Raw genomic sequence first — 19,226 nt, 5'->3', positions numbered from 1 at the left:
GGGGGTTTTGTCTTCTTAACCGGTCGGGTCGGGTCCGGATCCTCTTTGTCCACTTTGTGAAATTTCTAGATTAATCAAAATCATTTTTACATATTTTCATTTTTATCATTTTTAAAGTTTTAGGAGTATTCACGTATTTAAATAGTATAAACATGAGACTATCTTAGGCCAAAGTATGATTTAATTAACCACAAATTATAGTACACTAGAAAAAAAAAGTTTTCAAATATCGACAAAAAAACAAAGTTTTCAAATATTAAGAGGGAACATTATTTGTAATCTGAAAGCTTAATCTTTGCTTTAGTTATATATACAAGGGTGGTCCTGAGCACAGCGAATTAAAACATCGGTTTAGGACCTCAATTTTTCTATATATTTATAAATTACATAAAATAATAAACAAAAGTGTTTAATTGATTTGATATAATGATTTTATATTCGTATAGAAAGAATTATATTTGTATATAAAGTATCATAATAGCTATTAATGTCTAATAATTTAATGCATGTTTTATAAATCATTTATAAAATTATAAATACATTTATAAAAATCAAACGTTTTAAATTATTATAAGAGGTTCTAAGTCATTTATAGAAGCTTATACATTAATTTATAAAATGTATTTTGAAAATTTATCCTCCTATTACAATATTTTGAATTTTTTTCATTTTAGTATAGAAACCCCTAAACTAAAGATTTACTGGTAGTAATAGTAATTATGACCTATCAGAGTTTAATTCATTAAATAAAGTTAGTTTAGGGGTTTTTTCGTTAAATACTTAGTTTGATGATTTTTACCCAAAAAAGACTTAGTTTGAGGGTTTTAACGTTAAAATTCCTTATTATTTCCTTATTATCTATTATTTAAATCCTTATAGTGGGATTTGTTTTATCAAAAACCAGTTGCAGTCAACTGACGAGATATCTTCTTTCCTAATATCATGCATTAAATATTTAAATATATATAGCAAAATTTGAGTTACCAAAATTATGTATATATTATAACTAGAATATTTTTAAAAAATTATTAGAAGATATTCTATCTCATAGCTGAATTAAAATTTATTAGAGGATATTTTATCTCATAGCTTCTCTTAAAAACTAGGTCATTTAGAAACTTAAACTAATTTGCTAAATAAATATCACGCCACCCTATTAGTTTCACGCATCTATTTTTTAAGTTTTCATATGTTTTTGATCGTTATAATTTAAATTCTATTTTTGTGATCTTGCGCAGGTGTATAATAATCAATAAGTAACTTATAGACATGAACACCATTATTGTTAATTTTATGGGAGATTCTTCTTCTCCGTTTATTTTTGTTCTCTTCATCTCCATGTTGTATCTCTATCCATATTTTTGCATCATTAGTGATTCAACTAACAAAAAGAGACGATTCTGTTTATCTAAGAACTGATCATCCCTTTCGAAAAAGGTAATTCTTTTTTTTATAAAGTTAAATTACTTATCAAGAATATAATATAAGATATGTATGCTAATCAAGTGCAATTTATTTATTGTGTGTGATCTTCTTCGGTACGTCTGAGAGTCAAAGGTAATCTCAAAGCTTTTTAAAAACTTTAAAACTCATTGACGTTGTCCTATCAATTATATAATTTGTTATCTTTTGAGGATTGTTTACATCTTTAAATATTTTTGTTAGAATTACCTCTTTTTTTACTGAAGGGTTAGAGAAAGAAACCATAAATCATCTATGTTGTTACAATGAAACCAATGATAATAAATCTCAGGTAATTCAAATCTCTTTTTTATATTTCATGGCTGATTTTTTTATTGGGGTTATGCGTGAAATATTTGTTTTTTCTCAATTATATTTTTCTGATATTTTATGATTAGTGTTAAGTGTGATCGTTTTAAAAACGTTCTAATGTATTCTTTGTTCATATGAACATAGTATAAATATCAATATGTAATATCGAATATTTCATATTAACCATATACATGTAACATAAGTATTATATAGTTGTAAATATAATATCAATTTAATTAATATTAATATTAATGCCCGCACATACGTGAGGGCGGTCCACCTAGTAGACTATAAAGTACAATACTTTGGTCCTTTTTATTGCAGGAAGAGTTATATCTAGAACGCTCTAACCGGGTGGGGGTTTTGTCTTCTTAACCGGTCGGGTCGGGTCCGGATCCTCTTTATCCACTTTGTGAAATTTCTAGATTAATCAAAATCATTTTTACATATTTTCATTTTTAAAGTTTTAGGAGTATTCACGTATTTAAATAGTATAAACATGAGACTATATTAGGCCAAAGTATGATTTAATTAACCACAAATTATAGTACACTAGAAAAAAAAAGTTTTCAAATATCGACAAAAAAACAAAGTTTTCAAATATTAAGAGGGAACATTATTTGTAATCTGAAAGCTTAATCTTTGCTTTAGTTATATATACAAGGGTGGTTCTGAGCACAGCGAATTAAAACATCGGTTCAGTACCCCAAATTTTTTCAAAACAATTACAAGAAAAAAACTCCTAAATTTGTAAAAAGAAATTTTTTTAGAAAATCCTCACTAAATTTTTTTAGGTCTCCAACATCTCAGGGACGCCCCTGGTTATATACTCTATTTTGAACTCTGTTTGATTTTAATTATATGAATGTAAGCTGAGACTGAAAAAGCTAATCTTTGTTAAATAGAAGAATGTTCGCCTAAGCTTGTTAAAGATCATCAATACTATTTCTCTAATGTGAAGATCTCAGAAATGTGCTTAGTGTATAACAGTATTAGTATAAGCCAAAACCAAAAAAAAAATGTGTACTATAATGTAGTTAGTGTACCGACCAGCGAAAAAGGTGCTTAGTGTTAGAAAATGATACCTACAATAATTCAGCCATTTTTAGTTTCAGTAATCCGCAGAAAATATCAATGTATTTTTTTTTTTAACGACATACCAATGTATTTAGAGATGAACATTATTGATTATAATAAAAATAATAAAGGAACCGTTGTTTTTCTTTTTGAAATTACGTACCATCTTGCAGTCACGTGTGTTTTGTAGCTGATTACACTTTCCAAGTTACTTTTTGATGGGGAAAATCAAATCCACTAAAAGTGTTTAACATGAATTTTTTAACAAAAAAAATTAGATATATTTAAGTAAAATAATAAAATAATATTATGATTATTTTAAAATCAGAAAAACCTACATTAAAATCTCATATGAAACTGACACTAATATTTTCCAGATTAAATATTTTATCGTGAAGTTTTCATGATTTAGAAACATACGCCATAATAATTTAGGGAAAAATCGCATTTAAACCCTGAAGTTGACACATTCTAGCAGTTTAAATATTCAACCTTTTTCACTAACACTTTAATACCTCAAACTATAACTTTTGTCGAAACAAACTCCAAAGTCGCATCCCACGTTTTTCTCGTAACCCTATTTGACGGTATTGTTCACGACGTTTACTGGGCAAAATGCATGTTGTTTTTTGATTAAAAACGACACTGTTGAGAACATAAAATTTGTTTCGAAATCGATTTAGGGATTAGGGTCCTAACAGTAACAAGACCGAGAAAGTTTATATAGATTCTTCACTTCTTCTACCTCGTATTTGTCTCTTGATTCTTCATTTCTTCTACCTTGTTCTTTGTCTCTTAGAAATAGCTAAAGACTCATTTTTTTATAACAGGGATTCGCATGAAATGGAATTGAAGATTCATTTTGGTGGTGAAATGAAGAAGATTGGTGATGGTGAAGATTATGAGTATTTGGGTGAATTAGGGAGCAAAAATGTGGAATGGAAAATCGATGACATAGTGTGGGATATGTTCGTTGATTTTTGCAAAGAAGAAGCCCTCATTAGAGCACCACTTGGCTTGATTTGGTAAAAATCAGAGAAAGAGGAGATGAAGGAACTGTGGTATGTATATGATAGATACGATGGGGAGATGTGTGAGCTACGGTCTACAAACAAGTCAGGGATAGATGTTGTGGAAGTGTTTGTTGAACATGAATGCTCAGAACACATACCTGGTGTGATTCAGCTTGCGGACACCAACCGAGATGATGCAGAATGTGTTGATGAAGAGGAAGAACACAGTGAGATGTCCAAAATAGAACAAATATAAAATCGTTGTAGAATTTATATCAACTGGAGATTTTGCATATTCCGTGACATTTGATTAATCGTTGTAGAATTTATTTTCTTGTGGACAAAAGCGAACCATTCTAACTTATTTTAAGCTTTTTTTATTTTTGATTTTTTTTTTGTATTTGAAATTGTATATAGTTCAGTAGTGTGTATTTCTACTAAATATGAAAATTATATAAAATATGCCTTAATTGTATTTTTAAATTCGACCCCTTTTCGTTATGAAAGTTTTATGAAATGTTAATATTCTTAATTTATTTTATTAATTGTTTGATATAGATTTTGATGAAATTTTAATTATAAAAATTATTTCATGTCAATTTGTTACTCGTTTTCAATTTATTACTCTAATGTTATATATATATATTATTTAATTAAATATGAAGCTTATTTAATAAATGTGAAATTTTGTATTTATGAAAGTATAAATAAAATAATTTATTAATTTAATATTAATTGAAATTATTTTCTGTATGTTAATTATTGACTTGTTTGGAAACATATCTAATGTTTTTCTATAATTAACTTAAAGAAGTTATATTGTTTTCATTAATTATTAATGATGTTTTATATAACATAATATTTCGCTAAAGGTTAGGACCATTAAAAGTTTCTGTTTTAATAAACTAGGTTATATTATTTAGCATATGACTAAATGTTAGATCTATTAAAATATTTATATTTTAATAAGAGAGATTTATCAAATAGTTTGAAAAAATTAATGAAAATTTATTCAAAAGTGTAATTCAATGTTTTATATTATCTAGACTTAAATTTTGTTATTGAGTTGTTTAAAAACATATATAGAACTTTAATGTTGTTTCTATAATTATCTTAGGGGTTATCTAGTATTTTCATAAGTTATTATTTATTAGTGACATTAATTTTATATAGTATAACATACTACTAAATGCTAGATCCATTAGAAAACAAATTGTTTTTATAATAAAGATGTTTCTGTTTTAATATAAAAAAGGTTATATAAAATAGCATATGACTAAATGTTAGATCCATTAATATGTTTATGTTTTAATAAGAGAGATTTATCAAATAATCTGAAAGAAAATTAATATTAATTTATTAAAAAGTGGGATTCAATGTTTCATATTATCTAGACTCAAATTTAGTTATTGTGTTTTTGGAAACATATCTAGTATTATAATTATCTTAGTGAAATTTTAGTATTTTTTATTAATTATTAGTTATATTTTGTATAATATAACATATGACAAAATGTTAGATCCACTTAAGAAATCATGTTATAATAATAAAGACTATGGCTCTAAATGGTGACCAAAAGAATGAGTGGAAATAAATAATTCTTCTTCATTCCTCAAATTTGATACTATTTATAAGGAATATTTTTTTTCCAAATGTTCCTTCTCATTCCTTTTAATTTAAGGAATCAAAGCAAAAAACTAGTCGTTATCAAATCAGGCAAAGAACAATAAGGACTAAATATTTCTATTATTTTATTCTTCTTGATTCTATTCCTTTTTGTTTCTATTATTTCTTTTGTTGTCATCAGTTAGAGCCTATATATAACATATGACTAAGTGTTAGGTCCATTATAAAGATAAATTTGCTTCTTCTTCTTCTTTCTGAGAAAAATCTGTGTATTCTAAAAACAATGGAGATGAAGAAAATGGTTATATTTATGGTGATGATGTTGACAATCGGAAATCTTACAGCTGAATCTGAAGTTTTAGTTGGACGTTGGGGAGATTGTATCAAGACGTGTTATAACATATGTATCACTGGTCCAATACATGATAGAATCTCATGTTTGCCTAAATGTGCTCTGGAATGTAATCCGCGTAAGTTTTGGCAATAATGATAAATTTTATATAAAGTTATATTTATATTCATTCAGCATATATGATTTTTTTCCTTAAATTTATTTATATATTTGTGGATTTTGTTGTTGTTGTGTGTGACGAGCAGATAAAGAGATCGATGTGAAAAAGGCAAAAGGCTATGTGAATTAATATTTGGATATGTGTGATAAAAAATCGTGAAGGCAATATAAATTCTCTATAAATTATCATATGTTTGCTGTACTTGACGATTTAATAAAGATATGTATTGTTCCGTTATTTCAATTTTATAAATCAATCCAAATAACATTTGTTGATTGATGAATTTATCCAGTGATCGAGAAAATGTTAGTCGATAAGTGTACGGTAACTCAACGTATGACGTCTAAAATAATTAATCGGATGTCTAAATTATTAGTTAATACATCTAGAAGTTTACCAATTAAAACAATATAATTAAACAACCCGTCTAGATGCTTGCCAATTAAAAAAAAAAATATATATATATATATATAATATTAAATGTCATGATTAGTAATAATAACTAGATCTTGACCCGCGCGCCAGCGCGGGTTTGAATTTACGGTTTTTGATTATTTAATTTAACTAAATAATGTATTTGTAATATTTAATATATTATATTCACTAAGTAAATTACTTTTTTGTGGGTGTTAAACCATTGATTTATGACGAATATTCGATATCATATAAACAAATTGAATATATACACGTAATTAGAGAATTGTATACAATATATAAAAATAATGGTTATGAATGTAAAATATGAAGAAATTATATAATGGCTCCGTATGGCATATAAGATTGTAAATTATTAATACATATTTAAAGAAAATACAATGATTTTTTAAACTTATATGAATAATTTAACATATAAAAACAGTTGATTTATGTAAATAATTTTAGATGTTTTATTAATAATAAATTTTTTTTTTGTTTTGAGATAAAGATAAAAATTAAATGTCCATAACCAATTATGTTAAAAGGGGCCTTATTTAAAAAACCCATGTGCTGTAAAAAAAAAAGAAGCCGATTTGGTAACCGTTTTTTTTCCGGGAAAGATAACCAAAAAAAAATTGTCTTTATGTTTATTTTGTTTAAGTTCTGTCGTCAAAAATTAAAAAATCTCTTATCTTCTTCGATGTTCAATCTGAGGCTTGTCTTCGATGTTCAATCTGAAGACATTTTTCTGCCGTCAAAATAGGTAGTGGAAGGTGAATATCTGTAGCCCTAATTCAACTTTTCTATTTCCATGGTTTTTGACTTTCGCTGTTTTAGCTCTGATTGGGTACTTTCATCAAGTCTTATTCTTCTATATATAAACTGTAAGTGCAGATCGAACTTTTGATTTGGCCGATCTATAATCATATATAAAAGATAGGATCAAGGTGATCAGGTACGGTTAAAACAGGGGCCTTTTTTACAACTGAAACTTTTTGTCGTCTCTTCTTATATCCAGTTGCTGAAACAGGGTTCAAATTAGTTACATGGATGTTGACTTGAAGTTTTCGGATCTCTTTGACAAACTGATATGAAGGTAATTAGACAATTAAAAGGTTAGTCATCTCACGTTTTTGTTGTGTTCTATTGACATTAATCTGAATTTTAAAAAAACCAAATATGCAGAACAAACATTTATTTTTTGCTTTTCAGAATTGATCTCCTTGTCAGATTGGAGTGCAAAAAATAAACGTCAATAATACTTATGATTCTGCAAAGGTTATTGAACACTTATGCAAGGTTAGGTATATATAATGTAAATGTGAAGCCCTAATCAATGGAATATACTTTAAGTGGGGCGGAAGACATAATCTTGTGATTTTATGGAAGAATATAATTTGTTTCCAAAATTTCTCCATATCGTTCGCAAATAATGGGAAACCAGTGAGATCGTTATATCTTTAGATTTTTTATAAATCTAGAATTGATTGTTTCTTCCTCTGCAAGAAAATGAACTGGTTGTAATCAAAAAGATATGATATTGAAGAGGAGATATTCGATTATAGGTTTGTATTTAATGTGATGTCCTCCTACGTTTTCGGTTAAATGTTGTAAAATTTCAAATTCTTAGTTTACTTTTACGTAATCATCTTTAGAAGTTAATTTATTGATGTTAAGTTTATATTTGAATATGGAAAACACATTAATATAACTGAAAAAGACAAACTTAAAAATAGGTAGATAAATTTATTACTTCAGTGGCATTCAAATGTAATTAAGTTTGAAAACTAAGGGGTAATTTTAAATGGTACTTCTCTTTTAATAATAGAGATATTCATATTGTTTATTTTCTTAAGATTTATATACAATATATTAATTTCTACAGTTTCTAATTTTTTGTTATTTATTGTTATCATATTATAGTTATCTATGCGGTTTATTAGAAAATCATTATGGTTTTAGAGAGCCTAACACCTAAAACACTTTTTAGAGCACTGATTTATCTAGATAATTGTAGCAATGGAGTATCTACACTTCTTTGTTGCTCCACTGGTTTTTATGTAAAATATAACTTTGTCGAATATTTTTGTGGGGAAAGACATGAATTCAGCTTCTTTGTTTGATTAAGTTTGTACGAGCCCGATGTCGAATATTAAGTTTGTAGGGAATATCTAGTATTATCATTAATTATTACTTATTAGTGAAATTAATTTTATATAGTATAACATACGACTAAATGCTAGATCCATTAAAAAACAAATTGTTTTTATAATAAAGATGTTTCTGTGTTAATAAAAGAGGTTATATAAAATAGCATATGACTAAATGTTAGATCCATTAAAATGTTTCTGTTTTAATAAGAGAGATTTATCAAATAATCTGAAAGAAAACTAATATAAATTTATTTAAAAAGTGGGATTCAATGTTTTATATTATCTAGACTCAAATTTAGTTATTGTGTTTTTGGAAACATATCTAGTATTATAATTATCTTAGTGAAATATAGTATTTTTATTAATTATTAGTGATATTTTTTATAATATAACATATGACAAATTGTTAGATCCACTAAAAAGGTCATGTTTTTAATAATAAAGACTATGACTATAAATGGTGACCAAAGGAATGAGTGGAAATAAATAATTGTTCTTCATTCCTCAAATTTGATACTATTTATAAGGAACTAGATTCTTTTTCCACGCCACGCTCGGATTACATGCTTCAAATTTGTTAATTTACAAAATTTTCCGCTACATTTACAATATTACTAATTGTTTATAAAACATTTTAAAACACAATAATTTTATAGTTCACTTGCAATAATCTTTTTATTTGTTTTAAATTTTTAGTGAAAGCATATTTAAATCATGTGATACAATATTCTAAATTGAAAAATTTTACTCGTGCAAGATCATTTTTTTTTAAAAGTATTATATTATATTAAATTAAATCACAGTTTAATAAAAAACTATACATGTGTTTAGTTGTAATTACAAAATAGAAATTCCCTAGGATAGACCTAAAATAGTTTTTATCACAAATATAGACCTCAAATATCAAAATGACCAAAATGTTTTATTAAGGGGTGTATTTTTGGGTTTATGATTTATAATTTAGGGTTTAGGGTTTATGATTTAGGGTTTAAAGTTAAGGGGTGGAGTTTTGGGTGTATGATTTCAAATTTTAAAAACTAAAAAAATATTAAAATTTTCAAAATAAAAAAGTCTATTTTGGTCATTTTGGTTTTTAAGATCTATTTTTGTAACATAAACTTAAAAAGATCTATTTGAGAGAATTGCCCATTACAAAATTAGTTAGATATTTTAAAATTTTGTTTTAGTTAAAATGAAATATAAATTTAATTTTAAAATAAACACGACATTAACTAAATATTTAAAAGTTTTGATTAAGTGAAAAATGAAATATAAAATTATTTTCAATAATTTGAAATTACTTATATATTTAAAATGTTTATTTTAATGAAAAATGAAATATATATGTTTTAATGAAAATATGAAAATAGTTTTTTCAGATAGAATTTCAGAGTAAATATAGGAATATCTACTTGATTTGTTTGTCTTAGAATAATTCAAATAATTTAAATATTTAAAAAGTGGTCCAAATTAAAAAATCACACATGAATTAAAATCATCACTTCTTTTTTTTTTTTTTCTTTTTGTCATCACATCACTTATGTTCTAATAGAATATATTTATTAGATTTGTTTATGGTTCGAGGCTGTTGCCAAATCAGTGTTCATTAATTTGTTTATCATTTTTTAACTCTTAATTTTTATTTTTAGCTCATATTAGCCAATTTTTTTGTAACAAAGTTTATATTAGCCAATTTATGTACAATTATCTTAATTTTTGATATGTTTCCTGCCACTCAAATATTCTTTAAGTAACTATCTTACCTAGAAAGATTTTCTTGTTAGAAAATAAGTTATAAAATTATTTATATAAAAATATTTTAGCCAACTATATAATTTAAGAGTTTTTTTATTTCTTTTAGTTGTTAATAAGAATCGGTAGGCCATATATTTAGAAAACAAATCCATCAAAAATACTATTTTGATAAAAAACTGATTTAAAAATGTAAACTAAAATATGATTAATTTTAATTTTAATTTATGAGTAATAATATAAATTAATATAGTTATATAATATATGAATATTTACATTTCAAATATTAGATGAGGGTTCTAAATGATTTACTATACAGATGCTTTTTATTTTGTGAAATAGACACATCAAGATCCACGCTTGTGTTTCTTTTTTGCTAATCAAATAAAAGTATAAAACTAAAAATAAATGAGCAAGCCAAAAAGAGAAATAATGTAAGTGGATATTTAAACACTCATTGATCTAAGAATGCCAACTGAAAACATAGTCAAAACTTGTTTGTTTGTATGACACACGATTGACTCATGAAGTAATGTTACTGGGAATTTGATCTTGACATCCCAGTGTGTGCTATCAGTATAGGCATACGCTAGCTCGTTGTCGGTAATAAAATTACACAGGAATCGCTGGTGTTGAAGTGATAAACTAATCCTAGCTCAAATGAATAAGGAATCAGTGTTAGATGTTAAGTTGGTGAAGTCATGAAAAAAAAATGGAATTGCATTATCCAGAATTTAACTTGACACAACATTTGCTTCTGTATCTATATTAAGCACAGTTGCTTCCTGCCTTATGCACCCAACTTTGACCTGGTACAAACACAGATCATGACAAGTTAGTTAATTAACTATAAATATCCAAACTTTGTATTACATGCTTCTGCTACCAGAATTATAAATCTAGGAAAAGAAAAGATTCCTGAAGTCAAGATCACATCCAACATGAGTTTGTAATAAAGATAGCAATATCGTTGCGTTAACATCCCATAAAAAGTCAGCAACTGGAATTACGTTTTTAGTGTATTATATGACCAATCCCAGATGTATATAATGTACAAATGAACAAGCATGCATTCTCCAAATTTTTTGAAAAGGAAGTGGCATAAAATAAAATGATCAAGCATGTATTTACTCAATAATTTCACGTCCTCTTCATCATAGTGGGCTCAACCAATTGGGTTTCCTTTTCCTTTCTATGGTTTAAAACTAGGTTCTATGTGGATCAACGACTAGAGTGGGCTCTAGTTTTTTTTTTAATAACAATATTGTGCTCATTTGCTGCGGTTAAGTTTAATGCAGATGTGTATATATAATATATTACACATTTATTATGGTGTATGTATGCATTTTGATTTTACTAAAATTCTCAACTAAAAACATACTATAGGATCAGTAGGGAAATGTGACACCTCTCAAGAAAAGAAAAAAAGAAGATAAAATAGTAACGTAAAATAGAAATCCGAGTCAGCAAATAATAGTGGATGGTACAACGAAGCTGTTGATGAATGCCACGCATTCACATCTCATGAAAGTGCGCAACGAATCCTCTTTTTAATTAGACTGTGGGATCCATTTTGCGACATTGTTGATATCGACTTTTTGTGTGTTTGTGTTTGTTTTGGTTTTTTTGAAGTAAAAAAAGAATGGTTTATGTCCCAGTGTGGACCATTCTTTCATTGGCACCTCATCTTCATTATTCGTTTAAATATCTCTCTGCTATAATTTACTCATGTCAGTGTTTTATTTTATTTTATAGTCGGTTCCTAAATTAATATCCCTTATATTTTGTTGATTTTCTTACAGAAAAACGAATCTGTCCAAATCTAAATCCCATTATTGTAAGCATTGTTTAGGGTTTATGTCATATCAGCTTACACATATAAACACTCCACACTATAATTCATTAATTATTGAGTAACAAATAAACCATGCATGTGTCGCTATTATGCATAAGTCTGGGCAAATACAGAAGGTTGCGTTTGGTTTAGACATAACTGCTCACAAACGTTATCTTTGTGGCTGGATGATTATGATTGTATGAATTTGAAACTATTTTTTTTTTGTAACGCTGTATATATTTCCAAACCAATAGTTTTGTTATTTTTAACGGTTTACCATAAAATTATAGATTTTATTATTAATCAGTCCAGTATATTGTATATATTTTTGTTTCATCAACTAATCCTGATTATGATTTTAATTTATGTTATAGTAACATTCAACATAAGCTGTTATATGTTATTAATTTGACCGAAGATAATAAAATAGTTATGATGATGTATTGACCAATTGACCATAAGATATTTTTATGACAAAAGATATATTATTTTAGACAAAAAAAGAGATATTATTTGTATGAAAACTGACCAAACAAACAAAATACCAGTTCTCTTAGAATATGACATTACTTATTTTATGTAAAATGTAACGTATAATCAGTTTAACACCGTGTCATACACACTACTATATGTATGAAGTGCCAAATGAAATTATATTTGCGTCAACGATTTAGAAGCCTTATTATTGACTTCCTCAGAACTATAATTGGCCGTTAATCATATATACTTAATAGTTTACTACATTCAAGAATAACACACTAGTTACATGAGTTTATTAATCCTATATATCCTATGTTTATTTATCACTTCTAGTTTTCCTTCGATTAGCTTCACAAGTTTCGTGGTTACGTCATTAGATATTATGTGGTAGTTTTGTTTTCGAAAATAAACAGTAAGGATAATATCGCAAAATAAGAATAGTTCACGTGATTTATTGTAAATATTGCAATAAATAAAAGTAGTGTAAAGTTTCTCAACCCTCCCACCAACTCCACCATAAATAACACATATCTCTCCCATCTCTTCTTTGTGGAGGTTTCACAAACACCACCAATCTTCTTCTTCTTCTCTCATCATCTTTTTGTTTCTTCTTGGTTTGATTTGATCAAAGCCCTTCTCTCGATCAAGATCATGCTTAGCAAAAGAACCCATCCCATGATAGGAAAAATATCTGAGCTCCTCGTTGGCGTGAACCGATCTGCAGCCGCAGCGGCTCCTTTCTTGGACGTCTTGATGACGAGCCCTAGAAGTCCACTAGATTTCAAGATTCTCCCTCAGATATCTCAAAGAAACAGCTCAAAGAGATTCTACGATGACAATCTTGGTGGGTCCGTTGGTCTAGGGATAGTGGCCGCACTCGAGAACTCAACCACTCGTCGGATCACCAGCGTATCTAGAACTGAATCGAACCAAACCGGCCGGTCTGATCCGGTTCAGTTCATGAGCCATGTAGGTAGCTCGGATGAGGAAGATGAGGAGATGTTCATAATGGACGAGGAGGATTATACGTTGGTGACGTCTCACCATGGTCCTAGTGGAACTTGTAGTACAAGGGTTTATGACAAAGATGGGATTGAGTGTTTCGCAAGTAAGATTAACGAAGAACGTCGTGAGAGACTTTTCGTGGTCGATGTGGGTACGGAATCTCCAAAGAATACGCCGGAGTTTCAGGGTTTGGGTTTCCTCAATTCGTGTTACTTATGCAGGAAGAAACTTCAGGGTCAGGACATATTTATTTACAGGTATAAATAACTTGGAAATAAATATAAGTATTTTATAATGGGTTTTGTAACGCCATTTTTGCATTCATTGATTTATTTATTTTTATTTTTTAATGCAGAGGAGAAAAAGCTTTTTGCAGCACTGAGTGTCGATCGAGTCATATAGCAAGTGTTGAACGGAAAGAGAGATGTAGATCGAAGTTTTCAACCTCTCCTTACACCGTCGGTCAAGTTTTCTCCGCCGGAGTTTTAGTGACTTAGCCGGAGTTCTTCTACTGAGTATATATAATATATATATATGGGGGATCAGGGTTAAATAAAATAATAACTAGGCATTAATAATATGCGAGAGAAATAAAGTAGCATATATATACACATTTGACATGTATGTCCATATAAATGATATATGTTATATGGTGGAAACGAAATAACATGAAAATTTTGGGTGAAAGGGGGGGGGGGGGGGGGGGGGGTGTTTATGAGAGAGGGCTAGTTTTTGATCGTCAAGATGGCGAAAAATGGAATAATGCTCTTGTTTTCTTTTTAATTCTTATTGTGTTTTGTATTTGGTGCTTATTAACATGTTAAAATAATTTTAATATCATCTTCAAAAAAAATAATTTTAATGTTCAAATTGGGTTTCCATTATTCATTCGTGTGTCCTTAATTTCTTTTAGTGGATGTTTTGAAAGGTGAATATATATCAGTGCTCCAAGCATCATATCAAATAATTGAAGCGAATATTAGCAACAAAAAAGAAAGGAACGGTGAGAATCGTTTACAAAATTCTACTAATGATAAACACTTGTTTGAGATTAATTATGATGTATAACTGTATATAATATGAATGGTTGTTGCGGTGTTGGTTTCTGTGTGGTTTCTTCATCAATCAACTTGTGAAAGATACAAAAACGATAAAATATAAATATAATAATAAAATAATGTTGACCTATACGGAAGAAGCCAGCAATGAGAATACGCCCAAAAGAGGGACATCATTGTTGAGTGGTTGGGCCCATAAAATTCCAATTATTAATTAATTAAATTATATAGAAAGAACAAGACAAAACCTAATTTCCTTGTGGTCCTTTCATTTAAATTGACTTGCATGCAAAAACTTAATAGTCTTTGTTCTTATAAGAGCTGAGTCCTACCTAATATTTAAGCTTTTGGGGCCATCAATATGTTGCTCAAGTAGAATATGTTCGATATAGTGTGTGGAACCTAAACCCCACGATATGTATTTGAGGGTATTTGTATTTTAAAAGTTAAGAAAAGATAACTAAGTCACAAACTCTTTAAAACAACAATGATGTAATCAAAGTTCAAATTGACAAAAATAGATTGTATTGATGATAATCAGGTTACAAAATAAAGAATGGTAACAAGAATCAAAATGTAATCGCTAAGAACAAAGAATTAAGAGAGCTCGATGTATTTCTGGGAGAGCTCGATGTAAAGTCGATTTACCGTTTTCCTCTTTTTATACTTGTTTCCATTGTTCCCATCTCCGATATATCATCTTCCATTTGCTCACACGATTTCGGATATCTCGAGATTCCTTTGATTTGGTCTAGAACGAGCTCGTAGTTTTCTATCGAGCTCGAAGCATATCCTTAAAACTCGACCCATTCATCACTTGTTTACATGACCAACTGTTCAGGTTCTGACTTCGATGCTAGATTAGAGTCCAACAGTGTGATTGCATGTGTTTATACTCTTATATATGAACAAAGTTTTGTTTTAATTTAATTGAGTTATTTAGTTTAGAAAAAAGTTATCTGAATTAAAACTATAATTTGTTCCCAATATTTAGATCTTTAAACTTATATTATAAGTAAAAGGAAATTTCTAATTTTGATTATATTCAAATGTTTGTTTTAATTCATTCTTTAACAAAAGGGTTGAGAAATCATTGCGTTCTAAGATAATTTCCAACTCATCTTTATAATGTAGAAAAAAACATTAATTTTTTTATATATTTTCATTTAAATAGAAAAAAACTATTATAAATAATTACATTATAGCAAAGCCATGTATAAATTTCATTATTTTAGAAGAAAATATAAAAAAGTATATGTGAGTTGGAGATGCTTATCATTATGTTTTCACTTGTTCTATTCTTCTAACAACTTCGCTTATGTCTAATCTCTCATCTGGATTACTTGCAATACAAGCAGCCCCGATCCGCAACAATTCCAGCATCTGTTGCATCGAATCAGTACTCTTTACTATCTCCGGATCGATAAGTTCTTCTCCTTTCTGTGCTGCCATCGAAGATTGCACCCATTGAACTATATCCGTCCCGCCTTTACCGTACTGAGAAGGGAACTTCCCTGTCAAGATCTCCAGAATTATAATTCCAAGGCAGTAGACGTCTGATTTATGCGAAACTTGTTGGTTCTGCGCAAATTCTGGTGTCTTGTAAGCAAACAATGTCTGAGATGCAATGTTTGGCTCGAGAAACGGTAAGAATGCGTAGTCACTGATCACTGGTTTGTAGTTCTCGTTGAGCAGAACGTTGCTGGATTTGAGGTTACCGTGTGGGAGGTCGTAGGACGCAAACTCCTGGTGCAAGTACTGCATCCCTTGGGCCACGCCTTTGATGATCTTCAATCTTGTTGCCCAAGTTAGCTCCGAACGATATTCCCCGCTATCACCTTTGAGAGACAAAACCCGAGAGATTCAATTAGGTTCCTTTGAGTATTATCCACCAGGCTTTTATATTACTGCTAAAATGTTTTAAAATGGCAAAAAATCGCAGTTTAAAACTATTAATCTTAATGATTAATTAACTTTTTTGGTATTTTATTCAGTAAGAACTTATTTTCGATAAAAAAATATAAAATCTGAGTTCTAAAACTTATAAATACAGGTCTAAAAGTTGTAACTTATAAATCATATCATTAAATATGTAAAAAAACTAAGCAGATGTTTTCCTAATTCCTCTCTAGTTTTCTTGCTTTCTTCGAATTTAAGTAGTAGAATTCACACACACAAAAAAACCTTATCCTGATTAAAGGAAAAGCAATAATTTTTTTTTTTGAAACTTAGAAAAAAACATTATTGCATGCATGCAGATTACCGTGTAAGACGTAAAGCAAGCTGCTGTTAGGCATGTATTCAGACACGACAAGCTTCTCTTCGCGCCGGTAATGATACGCTAGAGGTGTAAGAACATTAGGGTGTCGGAGTTTCCCCAACCGTCTCATCTCAACATCGAAAGCTTCAGGTGCGAATTTATTCATATCCCTAATCCTCTTCACCACAACAGATAATCCATTAGCCATCACCGCCATGTAAGCTGATCCAAGGCTACCGCTACCTAGCACCTCGGCTGCAGCCTTCATCAGATGAGGCAAACCAAACGAGCCCTTCTCGTTATTCACCATCACAAGGTCACTCATCCCTCCACCTACTTCTCCTCCTCCTCCTCCTCCTCCTCCTCCTCCTACACCACCTTTCTTGGTCGAACCAACATCCATGTTTCCACCGCGGTTCTTGCTTGGTTCGGGTACCTTGACTTGCAAGGCCTCTAGGTCGCTTAGACGTTCTTTGTCAAGCATACGAAACTCGGCGTTTATCTTTTTCTTTCGCCTCTTTATAGCGCCCACAACGATAAAGAACGTGAAAAGAAACGTTAAGGCGAGCATGATCGCGTACACAATGCTACTCGCGTGGGTTGATTCCGGGTTAGTCGTCGGTGGCAGGGTGATTTGGCCGGATGGCGTTACCTCAACAGATTTACATTCAATGTTTATTGACTTCCCGCACACGTCTTTGTTCCCTTCAAAGTTTGCGGTGAGATTTTTCCTATTTGGGATGCTCTCAGGGACCTCTCCTCCTAGTAAGTTGTCTGAGAGGTCGAGGATCTTCATGTTCTTGTTGACGTCGCTCAGTGGAGGTATCTTTCCAGTGAACTTGTTACCTTGCAGGTGAACCTCCTCTAGGTCAGGGAGCTGCATGATGGAGGAAGGGATGTTTCCCACGAACTTGTTGTGGTCAAGAAACAGCCGCTTGAGCCGTGGCAAGTCCTTAAAGAAATCATCAGGGATCTCTCCGGAGAAGCTGTTGTTAGAGAGCATGAGAGATTTAAGGCCGCGGAGCTTGGAGAAATTTGGGAGATGGCCAGAGAGGAGGTTGTTGTCAAGCCTAACGGTCTTAAGATTTGGGAGAGCCTTTAGGTCATCGACTTTAATGGTTCCTGTGAGACCTAGCTGCGTGACGTGAATCCCTGTGACTGTTAGACCCTTGTTGCAATAGATACCAAACCACTTTCCACCGCAAGGATCTGTTCCTATTTTCCATGAGTTTAGGTCTCCTTTGGTTATCTTCACCGAGTTTTTGAAGCTCACAAGGGGTTCGGCCTCGCTTATGTGCTGCAAAGAAGGGGAGATCCAGAAACACATAAGGAGGATGAAACTGGGAATCAGAACAGCAGCCATTGGTTGTTCTTTTTCCTTCCTTTATTGGTATTTTATGTCTGCAAGACAAATATTTATGATGGTGATGATGGTAGTATATGGTTCCTTGACAGGTTTACTTTTGTTTAGATTGTGTTTGTTGTTCATAAGTTTGGACATTGTTTGTTTGAGATGGTTGTAAGAGTGACATTTTGTTTTGTTTTGGACTGTCAAAATTATCTGTCAAAGTTTAGTCTTTTCTTGTCTAAAATAGCTTCTTCGGTATTCCTTTTGGTTGTTTCTGAGAAGCTTAGCAAATTGTTTTGATAAAGATCAGAATAAGTAACAGAACTTTTCATTTGTCTCTGGTAGGCATAGGTATTCGAATACCCAATCAGCTACATATATATCGATTATATCGAATATCGGTTAAAAAAATTTCATTCAGACTTTATAAAAGATTGAGTTCAACTAAGATCATTCCGGTCCGAATAGATTTAGTTTTGATGTGTAAAAACCAAAAAATAAACCGGTTATCCATTGTATCTGATACGAATTCAGATATTTTGAACCAAAATAATCAGACTAATGTAAACTCATTACATATAGTCAAATTGGTTATTTTTTATTTCAAAGTAACTATGTATACAATTTGGTTTGGTATTTTATATCTAAATTATCTAAATTTATCCATAAATATCTAAAATAACTATTTGATTTATGATTTTAATTTTATGCACTAATATTATTATATGTATGATTATAACTAATATATATATACACTTATATGTTCGAATATATTTAAATGCTATCTCAGTGTGGACCGGGTTTAGTAATTTTTTTATTTGAGCGGACCCAGTGGAGTTCTAGATTCTAATTTTTGGTCGATTCCAAATCAGTTGTTGGGATGCATAAATTATGCCCAGCCTAGTCACTGGTTAT

General features: G+C 29.8%; 2 protein-coding genes and 1 long non-coding RNA gene across 4 annotated transcripts; 2 read left to right on the top strand and 1 right to left on the bottom strand.

Annotated features, from left to right (window-relative positions):
• Window positions 1–232: 232 nt before the first annotated feature.
• On the top strand, window positions 233–8,058 carry LOC111208614. Of its 2 annotated transcripts, none has more exons than XR_007318979.1 (5): window positions 233–5,959; window positions 6,087–7,191; window positions 7,313–7,373; window positions 7,449–7,514; window positions 7,631–8,058. It is a non-coding gene; the product is annotated as an uncharacterized LOC111208614 (long non-coding RNA). The 2 variants fall into 2 exon arrangements; XR_007318978.1 differs by having other exon boundaries at window positions 7,449–7,533.
• A 5,090-nt stretch (window positions 8,059–13,148) lies between these two features.
• BNAA02G05040D (FCS-Like Zinc finger 14) lies at window positions 13,149–14,515 on the top strand. Its single transcript, XM_013866515.3, has 2 exons — window positions 13,149–13,902; window positions 14,001–14,515. Exons 1-2 carry the CDS (start codon window positions 13,292–13,294, stop codon window positions 14,140–14,142), a joined length of 753 nt encoding a protein of 250 aa, XP_013721969.1. The 5' UTR covers window positions 13,149–13,291; the 3' UTR covers window positions 14,143–14,515.
• Window positions 14,422–19,090, bottom strand: LOC106425774 (pollen receptor-like kinase 6). The gene is made up of 2 exons (XM_013866489.2): window positions 16,967–19,090; window positions 14,422–16,541 (listed from the first exon to the last, which is right to left on the bottom strand). The coding sequence occupies exons 1-2, from the start codon at window positions 18,324–18,326 to the stop codon at window positions 15,982–15,984; spliced, it is 1,920 nt and encodes a 639-aa protein (XP_013721943.2). The 5' UTR covers window positions 18,327–19,090; the 3' UTR covers window positions 14,422–15,981.
• Window positions 19,091–19,226: the final 136 nt, after the last annotated feature.

This window comes from Brassica napus, chromosome C2 (genome assembly GCF_020379485.1).
Source record: "Brassica napus cultivar Da-Ae chromosome C2, Da-Ae, whole genome shotgun sequence".
NCBI lineage: Eukaryota > Viridiplantae > Streptophyta > Magnoliopsida > Brassicales > Brassicaceae > Brassica > Brassica napus.
This window is presented reverse-complemented; position numbering and strand designations above follow the sequence as displayed.